The sequence below is a fragment of the Henckelia pumila genome, chromosome 2 (genome assembly GCF_033568475.1).
Source record: "Henckelia pumila isolate YLH828 chromosome 2, ASM3356847v2, whole genome shotgun sequence".
NCBI classification, from domain to species: Eukaryota; Viridiplantae; Streptophyta; class Magnoliopsida; order Lamiales; family Gesneriaceae; genus Henckelia; species Henckelia pumila.
This window is the reverse complement of record NC_133121.1, coordinates 178456549-178478965: the sequence shown is the minus strand read 5'-3', so window position 1 is coordinate 178478965 and position 22417 is coordinate 178456549. Positions and strand designations below refer to the sequence as shown.

Sequence of the window (22417 nt, the reverse complement as noted above, 5' to 3'; positions counted from 1 at the left end):
TAACATGTGGCATCATATCAGCACTTTGACCGGCGAAGAAATTAAAAGAAGAGTACATACTGAATGAATTAATTAAAGTGTGTAGAAGAAAGTCAATTTATCATTGTATATAGATCAATAATTATTTAAAGAGACTAATTTTACTTTTTCAAGATGAAAATAATATTTTACTAATAATCTTGGGTATCATTAATCTTCAAATTAATTAAGTGAATCCTTTCTCCTTCGACATAACTAATTGACAATGCTTAAATCCAAATGGCCACTGAATATATTAGATAGTGGGAACATCTACCCATCGAGAAAATTAAGGAAACAACTTAAGGAATTAAAATGGTTTACGTAAGCTGGGAAACTCCAAAGCTGGGAAAGCATCCACCTCTAAGTGTACAAAGCAAAACAGTCATACGTCGTCTGAGGATAGTATTTCGGGAGAGGGAGAAAGTGTAGCAGAGATGGTATCGAGGGTAATCAAGCCAAATGATTTAAATCTCATACATCTTAGTGGTTTGACATATAGGGATGCTTTGATTCTAACACGGTGGAAGAAGATCATGTCATCGGCTCTAAACTTACCGTGGAGGATAGTGTGCTGCTAGAAGATCACCATAGTCATGAGATGAAAGGGACGCTGCATCCACAAGAGAGCAGGGAACGTGGTAGTAATGAAATCATCAATGAGGTGGGCCAAATGCAAGACTTTAGTCACCAGGAAGGTAACATGCATGTCAATAAAAAATGGAAACGGTTGTCAAGAGATAAGAAGAACAAAATGGCAGATAGAATTAATAAATGCAATCTTGCCAGCAAGTCCGAAGGGCTATTTGTGGACCAAGATTCTGAACACAATATGTCTTCTAATAAGAGGACTGCTGGAACAGATGGGGTAACAAGTCTACATATTACAATCGACCCCACGAACAAAGACCGTTTAAAACCATCAAGTTGGCCAGTTTGATTTTCAGTTTCATAAGCATGCTCATTGCTCTGATGAGTGATGTATATAACCATCATTAACCGAATGAGTAACGATATTTAGGTAGGCTTCATACTTACCTAGTGCGTGCATAGTGCTGGCGATTCACTAGCCAATGGTTAACAATAGACACATTATCCTGCACGTACGGGGGAGACGCCATCAGAAACTAGTTATAAACTCTACACTGGTTGATTTGGAATTTCAATACAGGATGCATCATCGAGAAATCATGAGGTTTCAGACGAGCTATTTTCAAATGAAAAAAAACAGAGATTTAAATTTATTTTTAAAACAGAGAATGTCACAATACCTTTTCACCTTTGATTCTATGGCAGAAGCTCGACCCGATAAACCTCCACTACAAATTCTTTGATGCAATTTCCAAACGGCGAAGCTCGACCCGATTAACGTAAATACCAGCAGCAGAAACTCAAAATCGATTTAAGAAATGCGAGGCGATGGAAAATGACTGAGAAATAAGCTCCACCCGATTAATGCTTAGAGTCGATTACAGCGAAGGGGAAAACATAAAATCGAAACTGCCATAATCGATTCAAGAAAATGAGGGAAGCTTAGAATCGATTATAGGGAGATAGAAGATGATGTATGTGTCGATGAGTTTCTCTATGAGTTTACGGATTAGGGCATGGATTTGTGATTTTCCATCGATCAACAATACAAGTGCCTTGACGCCCGCCCTAGATTAGAGAAAAATGCCCATATATAATCATGGTACAAATTAAATGAAAAATGGGCAGCCTTATAAAAAAAATAAAAAAAGTTTCATAGACTACGGTAAATAACAACCGTAGTCTATTCATAAAAAAAATATTCATAGACTACGGTATACAATAACCGTAGTCTATTTATTAAAAACAATGCTCATAGACTACGGTATAAAATAACCGTAGTCTATTTATTTTAAAAAAAACGATCATAGACTACGGTCCAAAATAACCGTAGTCTATTTATTAAAAAAAATGCTCATAGACTACGGTTTATAAAAACCGATGTTGCAGAGCACAAACCACTACGGTTTTTAGAAAACCGTAGTCTTAAATTTCAAAAAAACGCTCATTAACTACGATTTTTGTAAAAACCGTAGTTAAATGTAAAAAGACTACGGTTTTATACAAAACCGTAGTCTTTTTAGTGTAGTTTATTACCAAAATTCTTGTAGTGCTACTTCGGTTAAAGACAAGTAAAAATTTGTTTTTTCATGTATGGTTGAAGCCATATAGATTTTAAAAATGATGTTTTTCAATGAAATCGATGCGATTTGATGAATTATGTACATGAAAATTTAGTGTGTGTTAGTGCATGTATACAGTGTGTATACATGTACTGTGCGTGTATACTTTGTGTATACATGTACTTTGTGTATATTGTGTGTGAACTATATGTGTGCATGTGTACTGTGACGTGAGTGTGTGTACTGGTGTGTGTATTGTGTGCGTGTATGGTGTGTATGAGTGTGTAATGTGTGTGTGTGTATGTGTTGTGTGCGTGAGTGTGTGTGTGTACTGTGTGTGGGTTAGTGTGTGTTGTGTGTGAATGTGTGAGTGTGTGTTAGTGTCTATATTTTGTGTGTTTTTGGTGTGTTGTATTGGGATGTTGAGGAGTAAGAAAATGTTTAAATTATTTTATAGAAAATAGCTTTTTTAGTCCTATGTGTTTGTCACTTTGCGATTTTGATCTTCTATATTTTCAGATTTCAGTTTTAGTTCGCTATCTTTATTTATTTGGTAATTTTAGTCCTTTTTATGATGTAGCGCTGATGTGTCACCAATGCAGTGCTGATGTGGAGCTGACGTGTATAGTGCCACGTAAGCATTTTCGAATAAAAATGACTGAAATTGCCAAAAATCGAAACATGCATGACTAAAACTGAAATATGAAAATATAAATGACCGAAATCGCAAAGTGACAAACATAAATGACTAAAATTGTAGTTTTCCCATTATTTTATGACTTGTGATAAATTTACGAATAAAGAAAACGACGTGTGGTGTAGGCCTTCGGGTCATGATGTCCCACCACTTAAGAAGACATCATGTGGATGTAGGCTTTCGAGTCATTATGCCCCGTCAAACCCGGATTTCTTGTATTAGTTTGATCAAGCACTCATTATAAATAAAAAAAAAAAATTTTCGAACCACATGTGCAGCCTGCGCGAGAGTGGTGGTCGTGAGAAGGCTCCTATACATCACCATCTAGTTTCGCACAAAAAAAATTATTTATGTTTATTTTACTAGCTTGTTGTTGGAGTTTTGAAAATTTTAAGTTTTGAGGTACCAGAAGGTAGTCCTGGATGTTTTTGTTAAATTTTTCACTGATTGTTGATTGCCGAATTTTTCGGTTTAAAACCTAATGATTTATTTTAATTTTTATATTTTATTTTAAGTTTCTCTCTTCCCTACTTTTAAATTAAAACAATATATACTCAACATTTTAATTTATTTTAATTTATTTAAATCTTTAAGAAGAATGAGGACGTTACATGTACGAATTGATTAAAAACGTCTTATAAATATAGATTTATAAGATCATCTCACGGGAAACCCACTATTAGAAGAACGCAGTGGTGTACGTGGTTTAGGTCGTCAATATTATAAGTTATAACTATCATGTTTGCAAAGTTTTTAGAGTTCGATACTTTATTTTCCTGCAGTTTAAAACCTATATATTGTTAGATTTTGTAAAACTAAAATTTAAACTGAAACAACCAAGGTGACACAAAAATTGATGAACCAAGACATGACCAAATTGGATAGATTTAAATTTAAATAGTTAAATCGACTAAAATTGGGGAAAAAGTGCAAGTTAATGAACTAAATTGTGAATTGACCGATAACAAAACAAAACTTGTAATTTATGTGTTGAGCTGGTGTGCATGTGTGAGAGTGGTACTAGGATGTGTGACATCCTTAGAACAGGGGCGGCCCTGGCCATGGGCAGCCAGAGCATGTGCTTAGGGCCCCACCTTTGTATGGGGTCCCAATTTTTTTTAAAAATTATATATATATATATATATATATATATATATTATATATATGATACATTAATACTTTCACAAAAAGGACAAGGAAAAGAAGGGTTTTAATTTTTTATTTTGAGAGATTTGACAAACGATAACACTTAGTTCCTTCGGTAAGTTTGTCGCTTTTGTGGCTTTGTGCGTGTCTATTTAGTGATCTGACTATCTATAATTCTTGTTTCAGAACTCACGGAATACACGAACAAATTTGACAACACGATCCAAATTCCAAGGTGAAATTACACGCTCTTGTTCAATTTTTTTTATTTTCAAATTTTGATATATTGTTTAATTTTATTTTGATTTAATGCCTTTTGTTTATATTATTTTTGCTTTAATTTTAGATACTTAGATGTTAATATTTGTATAGATTCTGAAAATTCGAGGATTAGAGGTTTCAATTCCAAAAACTTATTTTGAAAATTGGGGGTTTTTGTTGAATTTGAATTTAAATAGTTAAATTAACTGGTCATAAATTATATTAGTACCTGAATTGTCTGTTTTGTTAGTTCATCATGAATTATTTGGATTATTTCATAACTATGAGATATGAAGGATAATTTCTTATAGCTCAATTTTTATTGTTGTGTTTGTAATTTGTATAACAACTCTTGAAGAAATATGATGCCTAGAAAATACCCCTCTGAAAGTGCTAAAAGAAAAAAAAAAGATGGAAAAGAAGATGACTCAATCAATGAAAGGTTCTATGGATAAGTTTGTTTTGAAAGAAACGAATATAGTGGACGAAAATTTGATTGACAATTTTGTAATTAAAACACAAAAGAAAACCGTTTTGAAGAACAAATAGAAGAGGTGTATGTTGCAAACACTGTGGATATTGATGAATACAAAAATAATAATGAGGAAAATAAAAGCATAGATCATTCTCAGAATATATTTGATCCAAGAGTTTGGGATAGTCTTGATACAAAAATGAGGGATTTACTCGTTGAAAAATGTCAAGTTAGAGAGATTAATTGAATACCCTCATGATGAACTTGGTAGACATTTTTCTGCAAAGCATTATAATAAAATTCTTCCAAACAATACAAGACATGAAAGAAAATGGCTAGTTTATTCAAAGGAGTTGGATACAGTATTTTGTTTATATTGTAAACTTTTCAAAACTCTGCAATCACGAAGTCAATTAGCAGAAGAGGAATCTAGAGACTGGAAGCATCTAAGTGAGAAGCTTAAAGAACATGAAAAATGTCGTGAACATCTTGCTAATTTGAGATCTATGGTGGAGTTACAGGTAAGGTTGAGGAAGAATGAAACAATTGACAAAGAATTGCAGGAACAAATTAAAAATGAAACACGTCGTTGGAGAGGAGTTTTGACAAGAATTGTAGTAGTAGTAAAATGTTTGGCTAAAAATATTTTATCCTTCTGTGGAAAGAATGAAAATATGGAGGATGATTCAAAAGGTAATTTCTTGGGCTTGATTGAGATGATTGTCAAGTTTGATCCTATAATGAAAGAACATCTTCGACTAATTAAAGAAAAAATAAATTCATCATTACTACCTCAATCATAAAATTCAAAATGAGTTGATTAAAAATATGTCAGTGAAAGTGAAAAATATTGTCATTGAAAAGATAAAAGAAAGCCAAGTATTATTCAGTGATACTTGATTGTACTCTTGATGCAAGTCACAAGGAACAATGACTTTAATATTACGGTGTGTTGATGTGTCATGTATTCCGGTAAAAAATGAGGAGTATTTTATATAATTTTTGAATGTTGAAAACAAGAGTGGATTGAGCTTTTTCAATGAATTGTGTGCTGCATTGGACTCTCTTGGACTTGATATTGATAATATTAGAGGACAAGATTTTGATAATGGCTCCAACATGAGAGGGACACATCAAGGTGTTCAAAAAAGATTGCTTGATATAAATCCGAGAGCGTTTTACATGTCATGTGGTAGTCATTGTCTTAATTTGGTAATTTGTGATATGGCAAACTCTTGTGTTAAGACAAAAGCATTTTTTGGAGCATGTCAATGCATGTATACAATGTTCTTCAATTCTACAAAACGTTGGAGTATTCTACTTGAGTATTTGGATAATTTGACACTGAAGTCATTGTTCACCACAAGGTGGAAAAGTCATATTGAAAGTGTCAAGGCCATTAAGTCACAAGTTGGGCAAATCAAAGAAGCTTTACTTAAGGTAGCAGATGTAACCGATGATGCAAGATTGTCGAGAGATGCTAGATTGTTGGCAACACATGAACTTAGCAGCTTTGAATTTTTATTAAGCTTGGTAATTTGGTATGATATTCTCTACAATATAAACTCGGTTAGTAAATCCTTGCAATCTGAAATGATGCATATAGATGTTGCAGTGAAACAATTGAAAGGACTTGTTTCTTTTTTTGAGAATTACAGGGAAGAAGGATTTTCATCTGCTAAAGAAATTGCTTGTAATATAGAAGTTGATTCTGTATTTCATGAGCGCAGACAAACTTCTAGGAAGAGACAATTTGATGAGATTGCTAATATTGAAAGAGAATCACAAACAGCTGAAGAACGCTTTAGGACGGATTATTTTCTTGTTCTGGTAGATGTTGCTATTTTGGAGTTGAGGAGTAGGTTTGAGCAATTGAATTCTTTCGAAAAGATGTCTGGATTCTTGTTGGATGAAGAACAACTAATGACAATGGATGAAGACGATTTGAGAAAATATTGTGTGAATCTTGAATCTACTTTGAAAAAGGATGATTTGTTTCATATCGATGCTCATGATCAGTTTTTAGAACTACAAATGTTGCAAGAGATGCTACCTTTGGAAGCATATGACACAAATAAATCTTGGACATCAATTAAAATTTTATAGTTTGCATTGAAAATGGATATTTTTCCTATGATCGTGGTCACATATTAAATTTTATTGACTATTCCTGTGACTGTAGCATCAGCTGAGAGAAGTTTTTCAAAGTTAAAATTATTGAAATCTTATTTGAGAACAACAATAAGTCAAGAGAGACTGAATGGTTTGGGGATCCTCTGCATCGAAAAAGACATATTGGAATATATATCATATGACGACATAATTGATGATTTCGTTCAAAAAATGCAAGAAGAGCTCATTTTAAATAATATTTATTGTTGATTAAATTATTTTGAGCAATTATGTAAACCTTCTTTCATTGTGTACTTTCTTAATTTATGTATTTTGGTTTATTTTGATTATGTTATTCGGATTTTTTTCATATACATATATATATATGTATTTTGGTTTATTTTGATTCTGTTATTCGGATAATTTATATATATATATATATATATATATATATATATGAGTTTTCATGTTAATATGAAAGGGCCCGTATTGTAAGCTTTGCCTAGGGCCTCGTTTTTCATAGGACCGTCCCTACTTTAGAAGCTCTAGTGTGTCAAGCTGTAGACTTTGTACTGCTTGATCTGATTGACTAGGTGGACTGTAAAATAGAGACACTAGATCTTAACGGATAATACTTTCTCTATTAGAGATAGGGTCGGAGATAGAGAAATGATAAGTCTGATTTCGAAAGGATGTGCGACATCACCAACAGTAAGATACGCTCCTCCCAAGACTCATAAGTTTAACAACTCGACTCATCTACACAGCCACAAATATAAGAAAATAAAGTTGCGCCTTGACTAACAGCTAAACCTGGCCAAGGGGAGGGTCAAACACGTACCCGACCGTGAATCGATGGCCCGTGGTTAACGGTCCGGTTAACTGAGTCAATGGATTTGACCAAAAACTGTGAACGGACTGGCCATTAGGCGGTCCGATTATGGTTCACGGGTCTAAAACCCGTATATCGATCCGTCGAGTTGAACGGGTTTGACCCGGTAGGTCGGCCTTTTTATATTAAAAAAAACTATATTTTTTTAAATTTTAGATGTACATGCATATAAAATGGTACGGGCCGGATTAGAAATTGCTCCCCTATAGAAATATATATCATTCAAAAAAAGACCAAACAAGTTGTGCAAGCCCACTGGATTACGGATTGTGGATGACAAATTGAAGAGGGGATGGTCGGAAGTCGGAACTCGGAAGGATCCTTTCCTTCTTCACCTAATTTGATTTGATTTTATATTATTTATATCAAGAACTGATGAAATCAATTTCTAAATTAAATTGCCAAAAATACTTAAAATGATCACTAAATTTGTTAATTTCCATGAATATAAATAAAATACAAATAAAAATAAAACGTTGATTGCTAATTTTATTTGATCTTAATAATATATTAATTATATTTTCAAGAGTTTTGCTATACTTCCCACCTCCGGTGCCCACCTTCGGTGCCCACCTCCATGCCCACCTATGAGGTGGCACTCATCCATTGGATGAACCATTTGTATATGATTCATCTCATCCATTGGATGATTAACACCTCATAGGTGGGCATGGAGGTGGGCATCGGAGATGGGCAGCATAGCAATACTCTATTTTCAAATATATATATATATATATATATATATATATATGTGTGTGTGTGTGTGTGTGAATTATTATTTCTAACTCTGTTCAAATAAAAAGATATTTCATTCACGCGCGTTACAATAATTTATATGTTTAAAAAGTTATGATTAAATTTTTAAATATTATTTTTTCGGTAACATACAAATATATTATATTAAAAAAAAAAATTTACATCAACAAATGAAAATAATGGATATATGGATCAAGAAAAAAAGGAAAGTACTGTTAATGGACGTGGGTAATTTTTTCCAAAAAAATTTAAAAGGTCACATGGAGTGCATTTAACAAAGGAAAAATTATTTTTTTGGTCCTGTATGTTTATCACTTTGCGATTTCAGTCTTTTATATTTTTAGATTTCAGTTTTAGTCCACTATCTTTATTTTTTTTTGGCAATTTTAGTCCTTTTTCGACGTGGCGCTGACGTGACACCAATTCAGTGCTGATGAAAATATAGAGGACCAAATTCGCAAAGTGACAAACATACATGACCAATTTTGCAGTTTTTCCTTTAACAAAATATGGAATGTAAAGTATTCCCCTTTTTATTGTCTTTTGCCGACCCAGACCCCGGACCGAACCCGACTCGTGGTCAGGTCTACTAACAACTATAAATTTCAGTCTTATGATAAACGTTTGATCCTCACAATTTCACCCAACATATTTACATGTATATGAGAGTCTATATATATATATATATATATATATATATATATATATATATAAAACAAATACTAGTATTAAATTGCATGTGTTGCGTACTTGTACAGTCTATTTTTATATACACGTTGTGTTCTTTTACAATCTATTTTTTATTAAATAATTGTGAAAAATAAAAAAATATTAAATAATTGTAATAAAAACAAACAAACAAAGAGACAACACTAACGTACCGATTTGGTGTGGATCACACTTAATATAATAGAATAGATATTGATTACATGTTGTCTTATATATCGTGGTTTAATTAATTTTAAAAAGAGAAAATACATTTTTGATCTTGTAAATTTTCCACTTTACGATTTTGGTTATCTATGTTATTAAATTTTATTTTTAGTCCTGTAATTTTATATTTTTGATAATTTTAATCATTTTTTATTAGGAGTATTGATGTGACAGAATATACATCAGCACTGCATTGGTTTCATGTCATCATCAAGTTTGCAAAATGGATAAAATTACCAAAAAAATAATAGCAAACTAAAAGTAAAATTTGATAACATAGAAGACCAAAATCGTAACAAGACAAATACATTAAAAAAACAAAAACAAAAAAACAAATTTCAAAAGGGTGAAATTTGTGATGTTAAAATCCTTAAGGCAGTCAAATTATGGGAAGAAGTTTCACTAGCTGCATGTCATATGTGTTAATCATGATTTGAGTACTTCTGGTCTCAAGAATAACAAATGATAAGAATTTTGATTTCTCCTACCAATACTTTCTCGAGCAGGGAGAATTACAATTTTGGTCCTATAATTTGCACATTTTTCATTTTTGGTCCTGTTAAAAATAAATTTGTAATTTTAGTCATGTAACTTGCATCTTTTTTTTTTTTCATTTTTGGTCCTATTAACATTAATTCGCATTTTTAGTCCTGTAACTTTCATGAATTTTTCACTTTAAGTCCTGTTAACATTGAATTTATACTTTTAGTCCTGTAACTTGCATTTTTTTTCATTTTAATCCTGTTTGCATTGAATTTTCACTTTTTCTCTTGTAACTTCTATATATTTTTTCTTTGTCATATTATCAATGAATTTATATTTTTAATTCCATAAATTTCATAATTTTTTATATTTTTATTTATAATATATTATTATTTATATATTTTAAAGCTTTTAAAATTTAAATGAATTAAATAACCAAAATTCAACTAAAATTATTCAAAACAATTTTACACTAAATATCATCTTATAAAATATATAATATAAATAAAACTATTAATCTAATGTGAATCATGTTTTTTTGGGTTTAGTTTTGATATATAATATGAAATCGAACCATATAATTTTTTATTTTAAATTTTATATCCGACCAAAATTTCATTTTCGTTTTGGTATTTTGTTTCTAAGTTTGGATTTATGGTCATTTTTGTTTTAACCAAATATTAAGTATTCACGTCATCTATGCTTGTCACAAACAATTTTGGTAGAAATATAAATGAAAAATGAAAAAAAAAATTACAAATTACATGGTATAAAAATAAAAAATTCGCCTTTAATATGACTAAAAATAAAAATTAAGTGTTAACAAGATCATTAAATTCCCCTTTAATATGATTAAAAATAAAATAAAATTATATGGTTCGGTTTTAGATTATATATATAAAAACTAAATAAAAAAAAATGATTCATATTAGATTAATAGTTTTATTTCTATTATGTATTTTATAAGATGATATTTAGTGTAAAAAAATTTCGAATAATTTTTAGTTGAATTTTTGTTGATTCATTTAAATTTTAAAAGTTTTAAAATATGTAAATCATAATATATTATGAATAAAAATATAAAAAAATATGAAATTTATTGAATTAAAAATATAAATTCATCGATAATCTGACTAAAAATAAAAATATATGAAAGTTACAATATAAAAAAATTAAAATTATATGTAAACTGGAATAAAAATTGTAAATTCAGTGTTAACAAGACTTAAAATAAAAATTCATGAAAGTTACAGGACTAAAAATGCGAATTCAATGTTAATAGGACCAAAAATGAAAAAATAATGCAAGTTACATGACTAAAATTGCAAATTTACTTTTAACAGGACCAAAAATAGAAAATGTGCAAATTACAGGACCAAAAGTGTACTTTTTCCCTTCTCGAGCGTGTTAGTCACATAAGGTTTGTCCAATGCGGTTTACTTAACTGACATGAATTGCAGGCTATATTTCATGCGGTTTACATGGCTGACGTGGTTTGCAAACTAGCTACTGTACACGTTAGTCCGAGCTAGGTTTACCCAGAGTTGTTATGGATACCCACGTCATAGATAATTTTTTTAAAATACAAATTTAGGTTAATATTCTATAAATTGTTAAACATTTTACAAATATGATTAAACACATGACACAAATTGTATATATATGGACGCGTACTAAAACCAAAGAAGATGAGTATATATCAATGTAACATTGACAAACACACACAATATTTTTTATGATTTTGGGGTTCTTGGTAAAATCTTTTGTTTTTTCAAGAACAATATTTATTTTCAATATATATTAGTATCATATATGGCATTCGAACCGATGGATATATGGATCATATCTGTTGAACAACGGCCAAGCAATTATCCACCATCTTCAAGTAAACGCCGGAAACTTTGGCGAAAGGATCCTCGATCCCGAACTCCGCCAGGGCGTCAGAACAGTCGGTGCTATAAGCCGCGCTTAGGTGAACCGTAAGCGTCCCCATGTCATTAACTTCTAGGGCTTTGATGCTGTCCTCAAGGTCCGAGATCATGATGTCGAAATCCTCGGCACAAGAAGCCAACACGGATTGGCGGCTCTGCGGCTCCAGCGAGGCGATGGCCGGCTTGATGAGGACGCCGGACATGGACTGTATTCGCTTCGCTAGCTCGAGAGTTGCTTGCATGGCGTTGGAGGAGGCGTCGTGCCACGTGGCGGCGCCCTTCGCCATCTGAGTGCACAGGCGCTTGTGGCTGGAGGTGCGGCACCAGGGGTTCACGCCGAGGAACCTGCGGGCGGCGGCGGAGGGACTCTGGGCGGCCATCAGGAAAAGAACACAAGCCATGCAAAGAAAGAGAGAATTGAACTTTGAAGACATATTTCTTGATTTTTTATTTTTTTTTTTGCTCTTTTTTTGATAAATATATTAATATATATATTTTCTTGAAATCGAGTTCTTGTAAAAAAAAATCTCCCTTTCTTCTTCTTTCTTTTCTTGGAATATGTCCAGAGTCACGTTGATACTGGGAAAAAAAGAAAAGAAAAAGAAAATTTATCTACAGAAAAAATATTTGAATTAATGATTATATGGAGGGGTTTGTATGAATGCAAGGTAAAATAAATTTTTTTTTTCTTTTGCAAATTTTTGTGGTTACTCACCACATAATTCAAGGGTTCTCCTTCGTTATAGATAGATAAGTAGTGATTATATATATTTTTGGGTTATATTCTCTTTTTTCCAATTTTTCAGGGTTTATAACAAACTAATTCACAAGAGAAAGTAAAGCAAGGAACATATTATGGAAAAATGATTTTTTTCCCATCAAAACATCTAATTTTAAGTTTTGCTCCATCAAATTTTGGTTGTGTGCATTCGTAACTTTTAATTTTGTTTATCTATTTTGATCCGTCTTTTGATATAGTGTTTGACACGTTAGCAATCCAGCAAAATAGGACCAAATGCCAAAAAAAAAAACTTTCAAAGTTTCCAGCAAATAGGACCAAAAGCCAAAAAAATTTTCAAAGTTTTTGCAACAAAACTAAAATTTAAATACTTAGTAGATCAAAGCCCAAAACGGAACAAATTCGTGGACCAAATAAGTTATTCTTCCCATACATTATTTATGGATGGATAAACAATAAGGAATGGTAATCACTAAGGTTAACTTCATGTTTTTTTAAGATAGGTTGATCACATTCCTAAAAAAATTATTCATAAAATAAAAACTTTGTAATATAAAATAAATTACAAACAATAAGGTTCTAATATATTTTATGAAGAGGATTCTTTCCGACGTGTACTAGATAAACCATAACAAATAAATTCTAATAAGACTGCATATTAGCTCAAACAAAGAAAATTTTGTAGGACCCGAACTTGAGACCTTAGCCTCAACCTTCACCAACTCAACTATCCCCAACGGGTGGGCCTCTTCTATTAATTTAAATACTTTGTATATATTAATGTTCAGAAGAAAAACGATACATGTACAATTAATGTTATGTACACGCAGTTACACATTACATTGGAATTTAAAACGACATTCCAATGACGAGAGTTTTCAATCAAAGTAAATTTTAGATAATTTATAATTTTAAAAGTAACATGTAACCGTGTAAGTTGAACGGATATCAAACGGTGTTGGATGGGATTTTTAACCAACCATGGCCCATAAATTAAGCCCAAATTATTTTGGGCCGAGTATTTCAAAATCTTAATAAAAACTTTAACCTAATTGATCCATTCAACCAGGGGAGTTCAAGGTATACACACAACAGCTACCTTTGATCCGATATCAAAACCATCTCAAAAAAAATTATATTGAATTGCAATTCAGTTTGCAAATTGTAACCAACAAAACAAAAATGATTTGATTTTTTCATAAATAGAATCAAAATGTGCAAGACCAATCGGATTATTTTTTAATTAGAATATTTAACTTTTACGTATGTTCAAACTCATATCTCTGTTAAATAATTGAGTTTTATGTCATTTAAAACGTTGGTGATTAGTGGTATGAAATTTACTGATACATAATGGGTTGAATTTTATGCTATACCTATAACCTATTAATTTTGACAAATAGATGTCCCAATCTCAATATAGTTAACCAATTAATTAACCTCAATTCATATATTCCTTTCTTCTGTCAATTTTTTTCCCCCAATCAAATTTTACCAAGTTTAGCATAAAACAATAAAACATGACTTCTTGTTCCGGTCATGTTTTCCCGAACCCAACAAACTATATGACTTTTTGTACTCGGTCGGATTCGGGTAAGGCTAGGATCCAAACCACCCGACCTAAATGCCCGCCCCTATTTGCATCAAATATATTTGAATACCATCTTAAATACTAATAAAATCGAAAAATATATTTGAAATTCATCGGAATCACATAAATTTAAGTACAAATTGCTCAAAAATCCCCAATGCAAACATGTTTTGTTCTACACTTCCTAGCTACTTTTTTGTACCATAATTTTTGTTAATTTGTACCACATTTTATATTGTTTTGTACCACATCTTGTATGGTTTTATATCACATTTTATGACTAGAGATCCCAAAGCAAAATATGTTTGCATTTGGGGATTTTTGAGCAAATTTTCTAAATTTAATTGATTTTATTTATTCATTCAAATGAAATTTATTTTGCCAATGAGGTCTTGGCCTAATGGTCAAGACTGAAGCCCTGAAGACCACGAGGTTTTTCTAATTTATTTAGCTAGATTTAACTACTTTCTTAGTTCGAGACAGATCATCTCGAGTTCATGCTCATATGATATTCGATATTTGATGCAATTTGTATGAAAAAAAAATGAAATTTATTTTTCAAGCATAAAATTAATTATATTCTCCATTTGCTCTGAATTAAGAACAGATTCCTCGACAGGCTTTTTTAGAACAGTATATTCAATTCAATTCAATCCAACCATAAACCCTAAACCCAATCGGATTCCGACCCAAATCGGCATGGACCATCAGCAATCTCACGGCTATGTGATGCAGCCTCCTCCACCGCCGCCTCACGCGCCGCCTTCCGCGTCGGATCCGTATCAAAGGCCGCCTCCACCCCCTCCGGCGCAGCACCCTTGGCCCTACTCCACCCCTCAATTTCAATATCAAGTCCAGCACTCCCCCTCTCCCCCACCGCCACAGTGGGTGCCGCCGCAGTCTCACTCCTCCGACCACGGGCAGTACCTTCACCCTCCTCCGCCACCTCCGTACCCTGGCCACGGGCCACCCCCGTATCATGCGCACCCTCATTACGCTCTACCGCCTAGACCGCCTCATGCTCCCCAATCTTACGCTCAGGTATTTGTTCTTCTAATTCGTGACTTCTCAGTTCATTGGAAACCCTAAAAGTATTGTGTTGTTAGGTGTCGTTATGATTTAGCAGCTAGGGAGGAGCCTGGATGGTGTATTTTTAGTTAGTCGATTGCAAATAAATTGTTTTTCGAGTGTGGTATAGCATAATTGTTCATCTAAGGTGTGAAGGCATTGTTCCCGGCAGCTAAAGAATATTAGATTCGTTATATGAATTATTATTGCATAATGCAACTGGCAACAATGAGCTAGTATGCTTTGCAAGATTTGCTGGAGTCAAGTTTGTAAGTGACACATTCAGTGCAAAAGAAGATCGATATCATTTTCTTTCACTAATTAACACTTCAAAAAATGCTTCCATGGATCTACTAGCTTAATATGAAAAACCTCTATCATGATTTATGTACATGTAGTTACTCGATGCCTGTTATTGAGCTGAACTTTTTATTGCTTACCTGGAATCAACAGCAGCTAATCTATTGTAAAAAAACAACTTAGTTTATGACCGAGAAAAGTTGATGTCTCGTGATTTTTTTGTTTGTTTGCCTTTAATATGTTTTGTTATACAAATCATTATTTGTTGCCTCTTAGGGAATGCATAGCAATTATCATAAATGGTGTCTTTTACGCAGACTCGTGGCTGATGATTATATTTGTGTATATTGTATCTTAATTGGAGTCTCTCATGGTTTATATTTTGCCGATAAGTGAAGCTTTAGCTTGTGTGGAAACTCTTGTCTTGTGGTTAATATTTATGAATGGGTAACTCAAGATTGATATTTTTACTGCTGCAGGATTTGGGAAATGGCAGCTGGAGTCATCACCAGGGTTGGGACTACCCAAATCAGTGTATAAGTTTCTATTTTTCATGGAGCACATCGTTCTTGTTTTTTTGTTAGTATTGTTTGTTATTCATATATTATTGTTTTCTGTCTGTGTGGTTCAAAACTTTTTGTTGGCAATATATGGACTTAAGGCAAATCTGTTTAGTTATTAATTGAGTTTAAGATCAACTAAGTTAATTAGTTTGTTGCTTGAGAGCCTAATTTTATGCTAGATGAATTTGATTTAGAGGAATAGGATCTCACACTTGATCATATTTTGATAAATTGCAAAGGTCTCACAAAAAAAACTCTTTAGTTGCCTACTTGCCTTTCTCAAGAATCACTGAAACTTCACTTATAACTGAGGGTTGCATTTCACATCTTAAGTGCAGAAAATCTTTTCTTTTCTGGTCCTTCTGGAAGATCATAAAAATGTTTTGATTGACTCATTTTATTTTGTAAAGAATTATTTGTTACAGTTCCTTCCCCTTTTCACATCTTGAATACATTCAATTCTGACTAGCTTGAATATGTCACTTCACCTTCTCTTTTAAGTATTTATGCTGAATTTGTATTGGTTCTGGACCTGCAGCGAATAGTAATGAACAAGACTGGGCAGAAAAAGCCAGAGCATGGGCAGTTGCAAAAGCCGCTGCAGACAATCAATATCCTGTACATGTTGGACGACCAGAAGAGCAGAATTATTTCCATGATCAATATCCACCATCCATTAATCCTCAATATCAAAGTGTACATGTGCCGCTAGAGCAACCTTCAAGCTATCAACAATATCCAGTTGGAACGGGGCCTTCAAACATGACAGGACCGGGTCAGTTGCAGGAGTCTCAGTACATCACCTCAGGGCAATCATCTTATACTGTGGATACGCATGTTCCATACACTGCAAGAGATGGAAACTTGACGGGGAATTCATGTGAACCAGGCCATCCAAAAGAGAATTCATCTATAAGTCCATTGCCCTATCAGCAGGAGGTACCTTCTAGTTATTCTTCTGTCTCAGGTAAAACTTTTCTGTGTATATTGACACTAAATTTGAAGCTTTGCTCGACAACTTAATCCAGTTTGCATGATTAAGCGTGAGCTAGTGGGATAACTAAAGTCGAAGAGGGAATGTCGGAATGATTTGAAAGCCATTCTAATATTTTACTGAACAAAACCTATAAAGGGGAGAAAACCCATTCAGCCTGAATATCTGGTTGGTAAAAGGCTTTGTTTCCAATAGGGTATCTAATCACGCAAATTTGCACTCTAATTCGGTTACAAAATTGATTATATTTTGGTCATATGATAAGGCTGAGGTTTTGTGTGTTACAAATGGAACTATGTTCACTCCTAAATCGAATTTTGTTTTCTGTAAGTTGTCAAAACATGTCAACAACTTTGGTGTCAAAATTTATGAAGTTAGAATTGTGGCATGTGAATCTTTTCATAACCCATGTTTTTTTTATCGCAGGTAATGAAGGTGCTGGAGATAGATATGAACAGTTCAATAGCTCTTCATCTATGCATACTGCATCTATGCCACATAATCATGCTCAGCCACTGCCACCTGCAGGTGGTCGGTCTGGATGGGCAGAGGAGCACCATCACTTACTTTCTAGCAAATCAGACGAGTCTGTAACTGGTATAAGTGATCAGCCGTTGAACTTTTCTCATCATTTTAATTGCAACTTGGACCAACATATGCAATCCAATTATACTCATCCTTCAGGAGTCCCAGTAAGAGGTCTGGATCCGACCATGTCTATGTCTTCAAATTATTCTTGGACTCCGTCATCTGCATCTGGGATTGTTCATCCTCCCATGCCTCCCACAATCTCATCAGGAGCACAGGTTTTGAATATAATATGTGCACACTCTTGTAGTTAACGTCCTTCATTTCCATCTTTGACCCGCTTCATCGCTCGTAGGTTGATCATTCAGTGGCTCTGCCTTCTCCTGCTTCTGGACATTCTGCACCAATTTTCCCTACTGGACATAGTTTCCAGCCTCCTGCCCCATTGATTGCTGCATCTTTTGGTGCTGTCTCTGGTGTTGTCTCACATCCTACAACATCTTTCTCCGTAGACGCATATGGTGTTTCTAGCATTTCTGAGCGTCCTAAAAAGGTAATTTTGTTTATTAACAGCTTTGAATTTTGTAGTGGACATTACGGAGAATGCGTATGAAATTCTTTTGAATTTCAGGCCTCTGTACCTAATTGGCTCAGGGAGGAAATAATAAAAAATAAAGCTGTTATCACAAGTTCTGTCCCAATGCTTCATCAAGAGGATTTACCATCCACTGAAGAAGATATAAGTGATAAGTTTTCTCAGAAGATTGATCGTTCAGATAGCAAAAGCATGGATTCTTCCCGGTCAGCAGAAGACGACGATGAGGACGAGGTTATCATCCTCCATGTTTCTCATGTAAATTTGTTGTAATTTTTAAGGACTACTAGAGAAGGATCTTCGTTCACTTGTTTTGATGTGCCAATCAAAAAACTATGCATAATTAACTCTTTCAAATCACATGTTTTTTGCAACATTTAGCCAAAAATTTTGAGATGTTTTATAGTTAACATTAACAGACCATTCAGCATTTTCGATCCATTCTTTTTTGCACCTTAATCTACTTTAAGGATTTGTCTTTGAATGTCCTTTGAGGTTTCTGTGTAAGAGTTTACTGTTTACCTTCAACTGTCTTTTCTGTTTTTGGTGAGTTCATTTATTCAATTTTAATCCAAGTTCTTGATTTCCATAATTTTTTCCTGAACATTGTGCCTAGTGTATGATTATCTCTTTTCCTGTTCCTTTTGAAGCTGCTTTTGATGTCTGTTTCTTGTTTTGGTCATGGTATGACTATTTTTCCATACTGTGTGCTAACTCCTTTCACTCATTGTAGGATGTGGAAGCTGCTAGAAATGCAGCTATCAACAAAGAAATAAAGCGTGTTTTAACTGAAGTCCTTTTGAAGGTTGCAGACAATCAAATATGTCTAAACTTTGTGTTAGACTTGTTTAGATGTTTTGACTATAATTCTTTGGCAGGTTACTGATGAACTTTTTGATGAAATTGCAACCAAAGTTCTTAATGAAGACGATCTCTCTGTTGAAGGTGACTGTTTTGTTTGTTCCCGTAACTTTTATTTTATTTTGTGATTGGGTTGCCGACCGTCTTGTCTTTTGTCTCATTTTTTCTTAGCTTTACGAAATCCCGACATGTCAAATCATCGCTTATTACCATCTACACCTACCGTTTCGACACCCACTGCCTCTGCAAAAGTCCTAATTCCGGCCAAAACTATGAAATTTAATTCTGAGGATGGTAGTGAAAAATCTACATCTGACTCTGCTGGAGATGTCCTAGGGCTTGGTAATTATGCCTCAGATGAGGATGATGAGATCCAGATGTCTGGTAAGCTGAACTCAAAGGATAGCTCCACAATTCGGCAATCATCCTCTAACAAGGAGTTGGAGGAAACTCCTTTGGTTAAGAATGGTGGTTCCAGGAAAGAAACCGTAGAGCATGGAAATCTTGTCACAAATTTGGATAACACAGGTAGAGAGGCTCCAATGATTTCCATGGATGATGTTAGTGCTGCAGATATGGGTTTGAAAGATTATAGGGCAGTTAGGGACTTATCATCTAGTGACACCCTAAAATCCTCCAAGAAAACATCTCGTGAAGATGAAATGCATAGCGAGTCTGATGTTTCCGTGCCAAACAAATCCATAACCGAGAAGGCTGTTGAAAGACCAGATGGAAATTTAGATGCTAGAAAGTCGAGTGACAATTCCAGAGTCCAAACAACTGGTAATAGGTCTGATAAGAATGATATACATGCAAACAAAAGGAAGCCGGTTGAAAAAGACCACAAGGAGCGTGAATACCCCAAAGAAATGGGGGATAAGAAGGGAGATGAAAATCCAAGGAGGCATGCAAGAACTGAAAGGGAGTATCGTAATGGTTCAAAAGATAAAGGAAAGGAGAAAGGTAGAACTGAGGAAAAAGTACGGGATCCTGAAGCAAGGAAACGACCTTCTCCTTCCGAGGGGAAGGAGGGGAAATCCGAGACAAGAGGAGGGGACAAAAGGAGAAGTTCTAAAGAAAGCAGTGATGAAAAAGGGCACGATAAAACAAGAGACGAGAGACGGGAAAGATCTAGGCATAAAAATGGAAGTGAGGCTGGCAGACATAAACGCCACCGGTCTTCTTCTGTCGGTAGTAGGGACTCTCGCAAGGATAACTTGGTCGCTAGCCATTCAATCGATTCAAGCGATGAATCCTCAGATGCTTCAAAAAGGTGTGCTGTAACATCAAATATGTTTTTATCTGGTTTTGAATCTCTTATGTTCCTTAAAAATTTAAATTTAATGGGCAGCAGGAGATCGCGTCACTCCAAAAGGCATACATCTCCATCACCCACCAGATCAAGAAAAAGGTACCCCGTTTTGCTATAATCGGGTTCGACATATCTTTTACTTCGAAGCATTTAGAGGAAACGGTACTATGTATATACTTGTAAAAACCAGTAACTGCTTCGTATTCTCCCATTTTTTAACATTTGTTGTTTTGGTATGAAAAATTATATTGTTATGTTCCACAGCTAGTGTAGTTATGAAAAAAATGGCAGGAAGACCTTTTCGACTGCATATGAGGTCTCTTGCTGGTGAAGAGATTTTATTCGATTGAAGTGCCTTCAGTATAATTTATGTAGTGAAATTGTGTGGCTGCATAGTATGATATATAGCTGTTAAAAGTATTTTATAATTGTTATCCTATCCAGAAGAAAGTTTAATCATGCCAACAGGTCAATAGTAAACTCTGGATGCTCATAACGATGTGAAATCACGCGGGCAATTTTAGTCTTAATACTCACTCTTTAGCATGCAACATTTTTCTTTTAGACAAGTTTCGCGGTCTCCTCATAGCAAGCACTCTAAGCGCAGGCATAGTCACTACTCTTCTCTTGAGAATACCAGGTATTTTACTCGCCTCATTAAATTAAACAGTTGTTATTTTATATTATCCACCCATCAACACAACGATGTGCGACTCAGGTGAATAAAGGGACATGGTGTTCTGCATTTTGACGCATTTTCTGTTATATAATTGCGATGTTGGATTGCAATTTCAGGGGAAGAAAATCTACATCAAGGTCAAGATCTCCTGTACGCAGGAGACGATAACAAGAAAGAATGCTCTGGCAGTTGGAACATGGACAAGCCGATATATCGTCTCAGGGGCCCCTCAATCGAACATCGAACGCTGCAGCAGAAACTTGCAACACATCAAGAGCTGGTCAGCGAGAGAGGCAATGTATTTGAAAGTCGCCACATGTCGAAGCTGTATGTTGTTGAATGATCATAGCGTATATTTCTTGTGTTGAATTATGTTTGCTTCTGTTCTTTGAGTTGGCTCGAATGTATCAACTCAGCTGTTACCAAAGAATTCTATTTTACTTTAAGTAATACATTCGATCAGAATTCAGATCACTCTTCTTGACTCTCTTTTTCATTCTTTGTTCTTACATAGATATGGGTTTGGAGTCGTTTTCGCGACAATTTGTTTATCCGGCAAGAATAAGCTGTAGGGATGAGGATTGTTGTGGCATTATATGTACGATATCAACACTAGGATTGTCTTCAAATCTGTCACGTTACTAATGTTACAGCTTCGGGTTAAGGCATTCGACAAATCCTTTAGTGTAATTTGTTGCACTAAACTTAGTTACTAACGCCATGGTGAGAAAATCAAGAAGCTTTCCAACACCTTTTACTTCGAAATCATCATTGGTTCAAATGGGATAATTCTATAAAAACACACTCCCTACAAAAACCATTCGACTGATTTAGTCAGTTCGAATCGTCTGGAGTGAATCTGAGAACGAAACAAACTTACTGGAGATGTGTTCGTGTTTAAGGTGGAGTAGTCCCGTGCTCGAAAACGAGTCCAAGAAAGACGAATCGACGGAGGAAACCATCTCATTCAGCGAGAGCACACAACTGAAGCATACTTTGATACGAGTAGTCCATGCCGGCGGGCGTGTAGAAATGTACCAGAATCCCATTCCAGCATCTAAACTGGTCCAGAGATATCCAGGTATGTGTGTGGCCAAACCTCATGTTTTCAGACGGCCCCATGAATCTATATTACAAGGCGACGATATGCTGTTACCTGGAAACAAATATTTCATCATTCGATCATCCACTGTTGAAAAATTGAAGCGTAGACATTCGAGGAACAATAGAAGAAGTGATCCCACGACGCTAAGCGGAGATGAATCAGATGACTGCTCTGTGGAAACTGTTACTTGTGCTAGTGACTTCGCTGTCTCTGATGTTAAGTGTA

The 22417-nt window shown here is 34.3% G+C and overlaps 2 protein-coding genes across 5 annotated transcripts; one reads left to right on the top strand and one right to left on the bottom strand.

Moving 5' to 3' along the window:
• Positions 1-11600: 11600 nt before the first annotated feature.
• On the bottom strand, positions 11601-12427 carry LOC140885415 (uncharacterized). Its single transcript, XM_073292373.1, has one exon. It carries the CDS (start codon positions 12289-12291, stop codon positions 11767-11769), a length of 525 nt encoding a protein of 174 aa, XP_073148474.1. The 5' UTR covers positions 12292-12427; the 3' UTR covers positions 11601-11766.
• Positions 12428-14803: 2376 nt separating this feature from the next.
• Positions 14804-21325, top strand: LOC140880535 (uncharacterized). 4 transcript variants are annotated; one of them, XR_012149674.1, is made up of 12 exons: positions 14804-15228; positions 16035-16089; positions 16657-17085; positions 17539-17709; positions 17797-17918; positions 17996-18193; positions 18272-18469; positions 18969-19040; positions 19114-19180; positions 19268-20369; positions 20451-21048; positions 21204-21325. XR_012149674.1 is itself a non-coding variant. In XM_073285067.1 (12 exons), exons 1-12 carry the CDS (start codon positions 14887-14889, stop codon positions 21128-21130), a joined length of 2973 nt encoding a protein of 990 aa, XP_073141168.1. In that variant the 5' UTR covers positions 14804-14886; the 3' UTR covers positions 21131-21325. The 4 variants fall into 4 exon arrangements, 2 of the variants coding, with proteins under 2 accessions (XP_073141168.1, XP_073141167.1); XR_012149673.1 differs by having other exon boundaries at positions 20448-21048; XM_073285067.1 differs by having other exon boundaries at positions 20448-20507; positions 20974-21325.
• The last annotated feature ends 1092 nt before the right edge of the window (positions 21326-22417 follow it).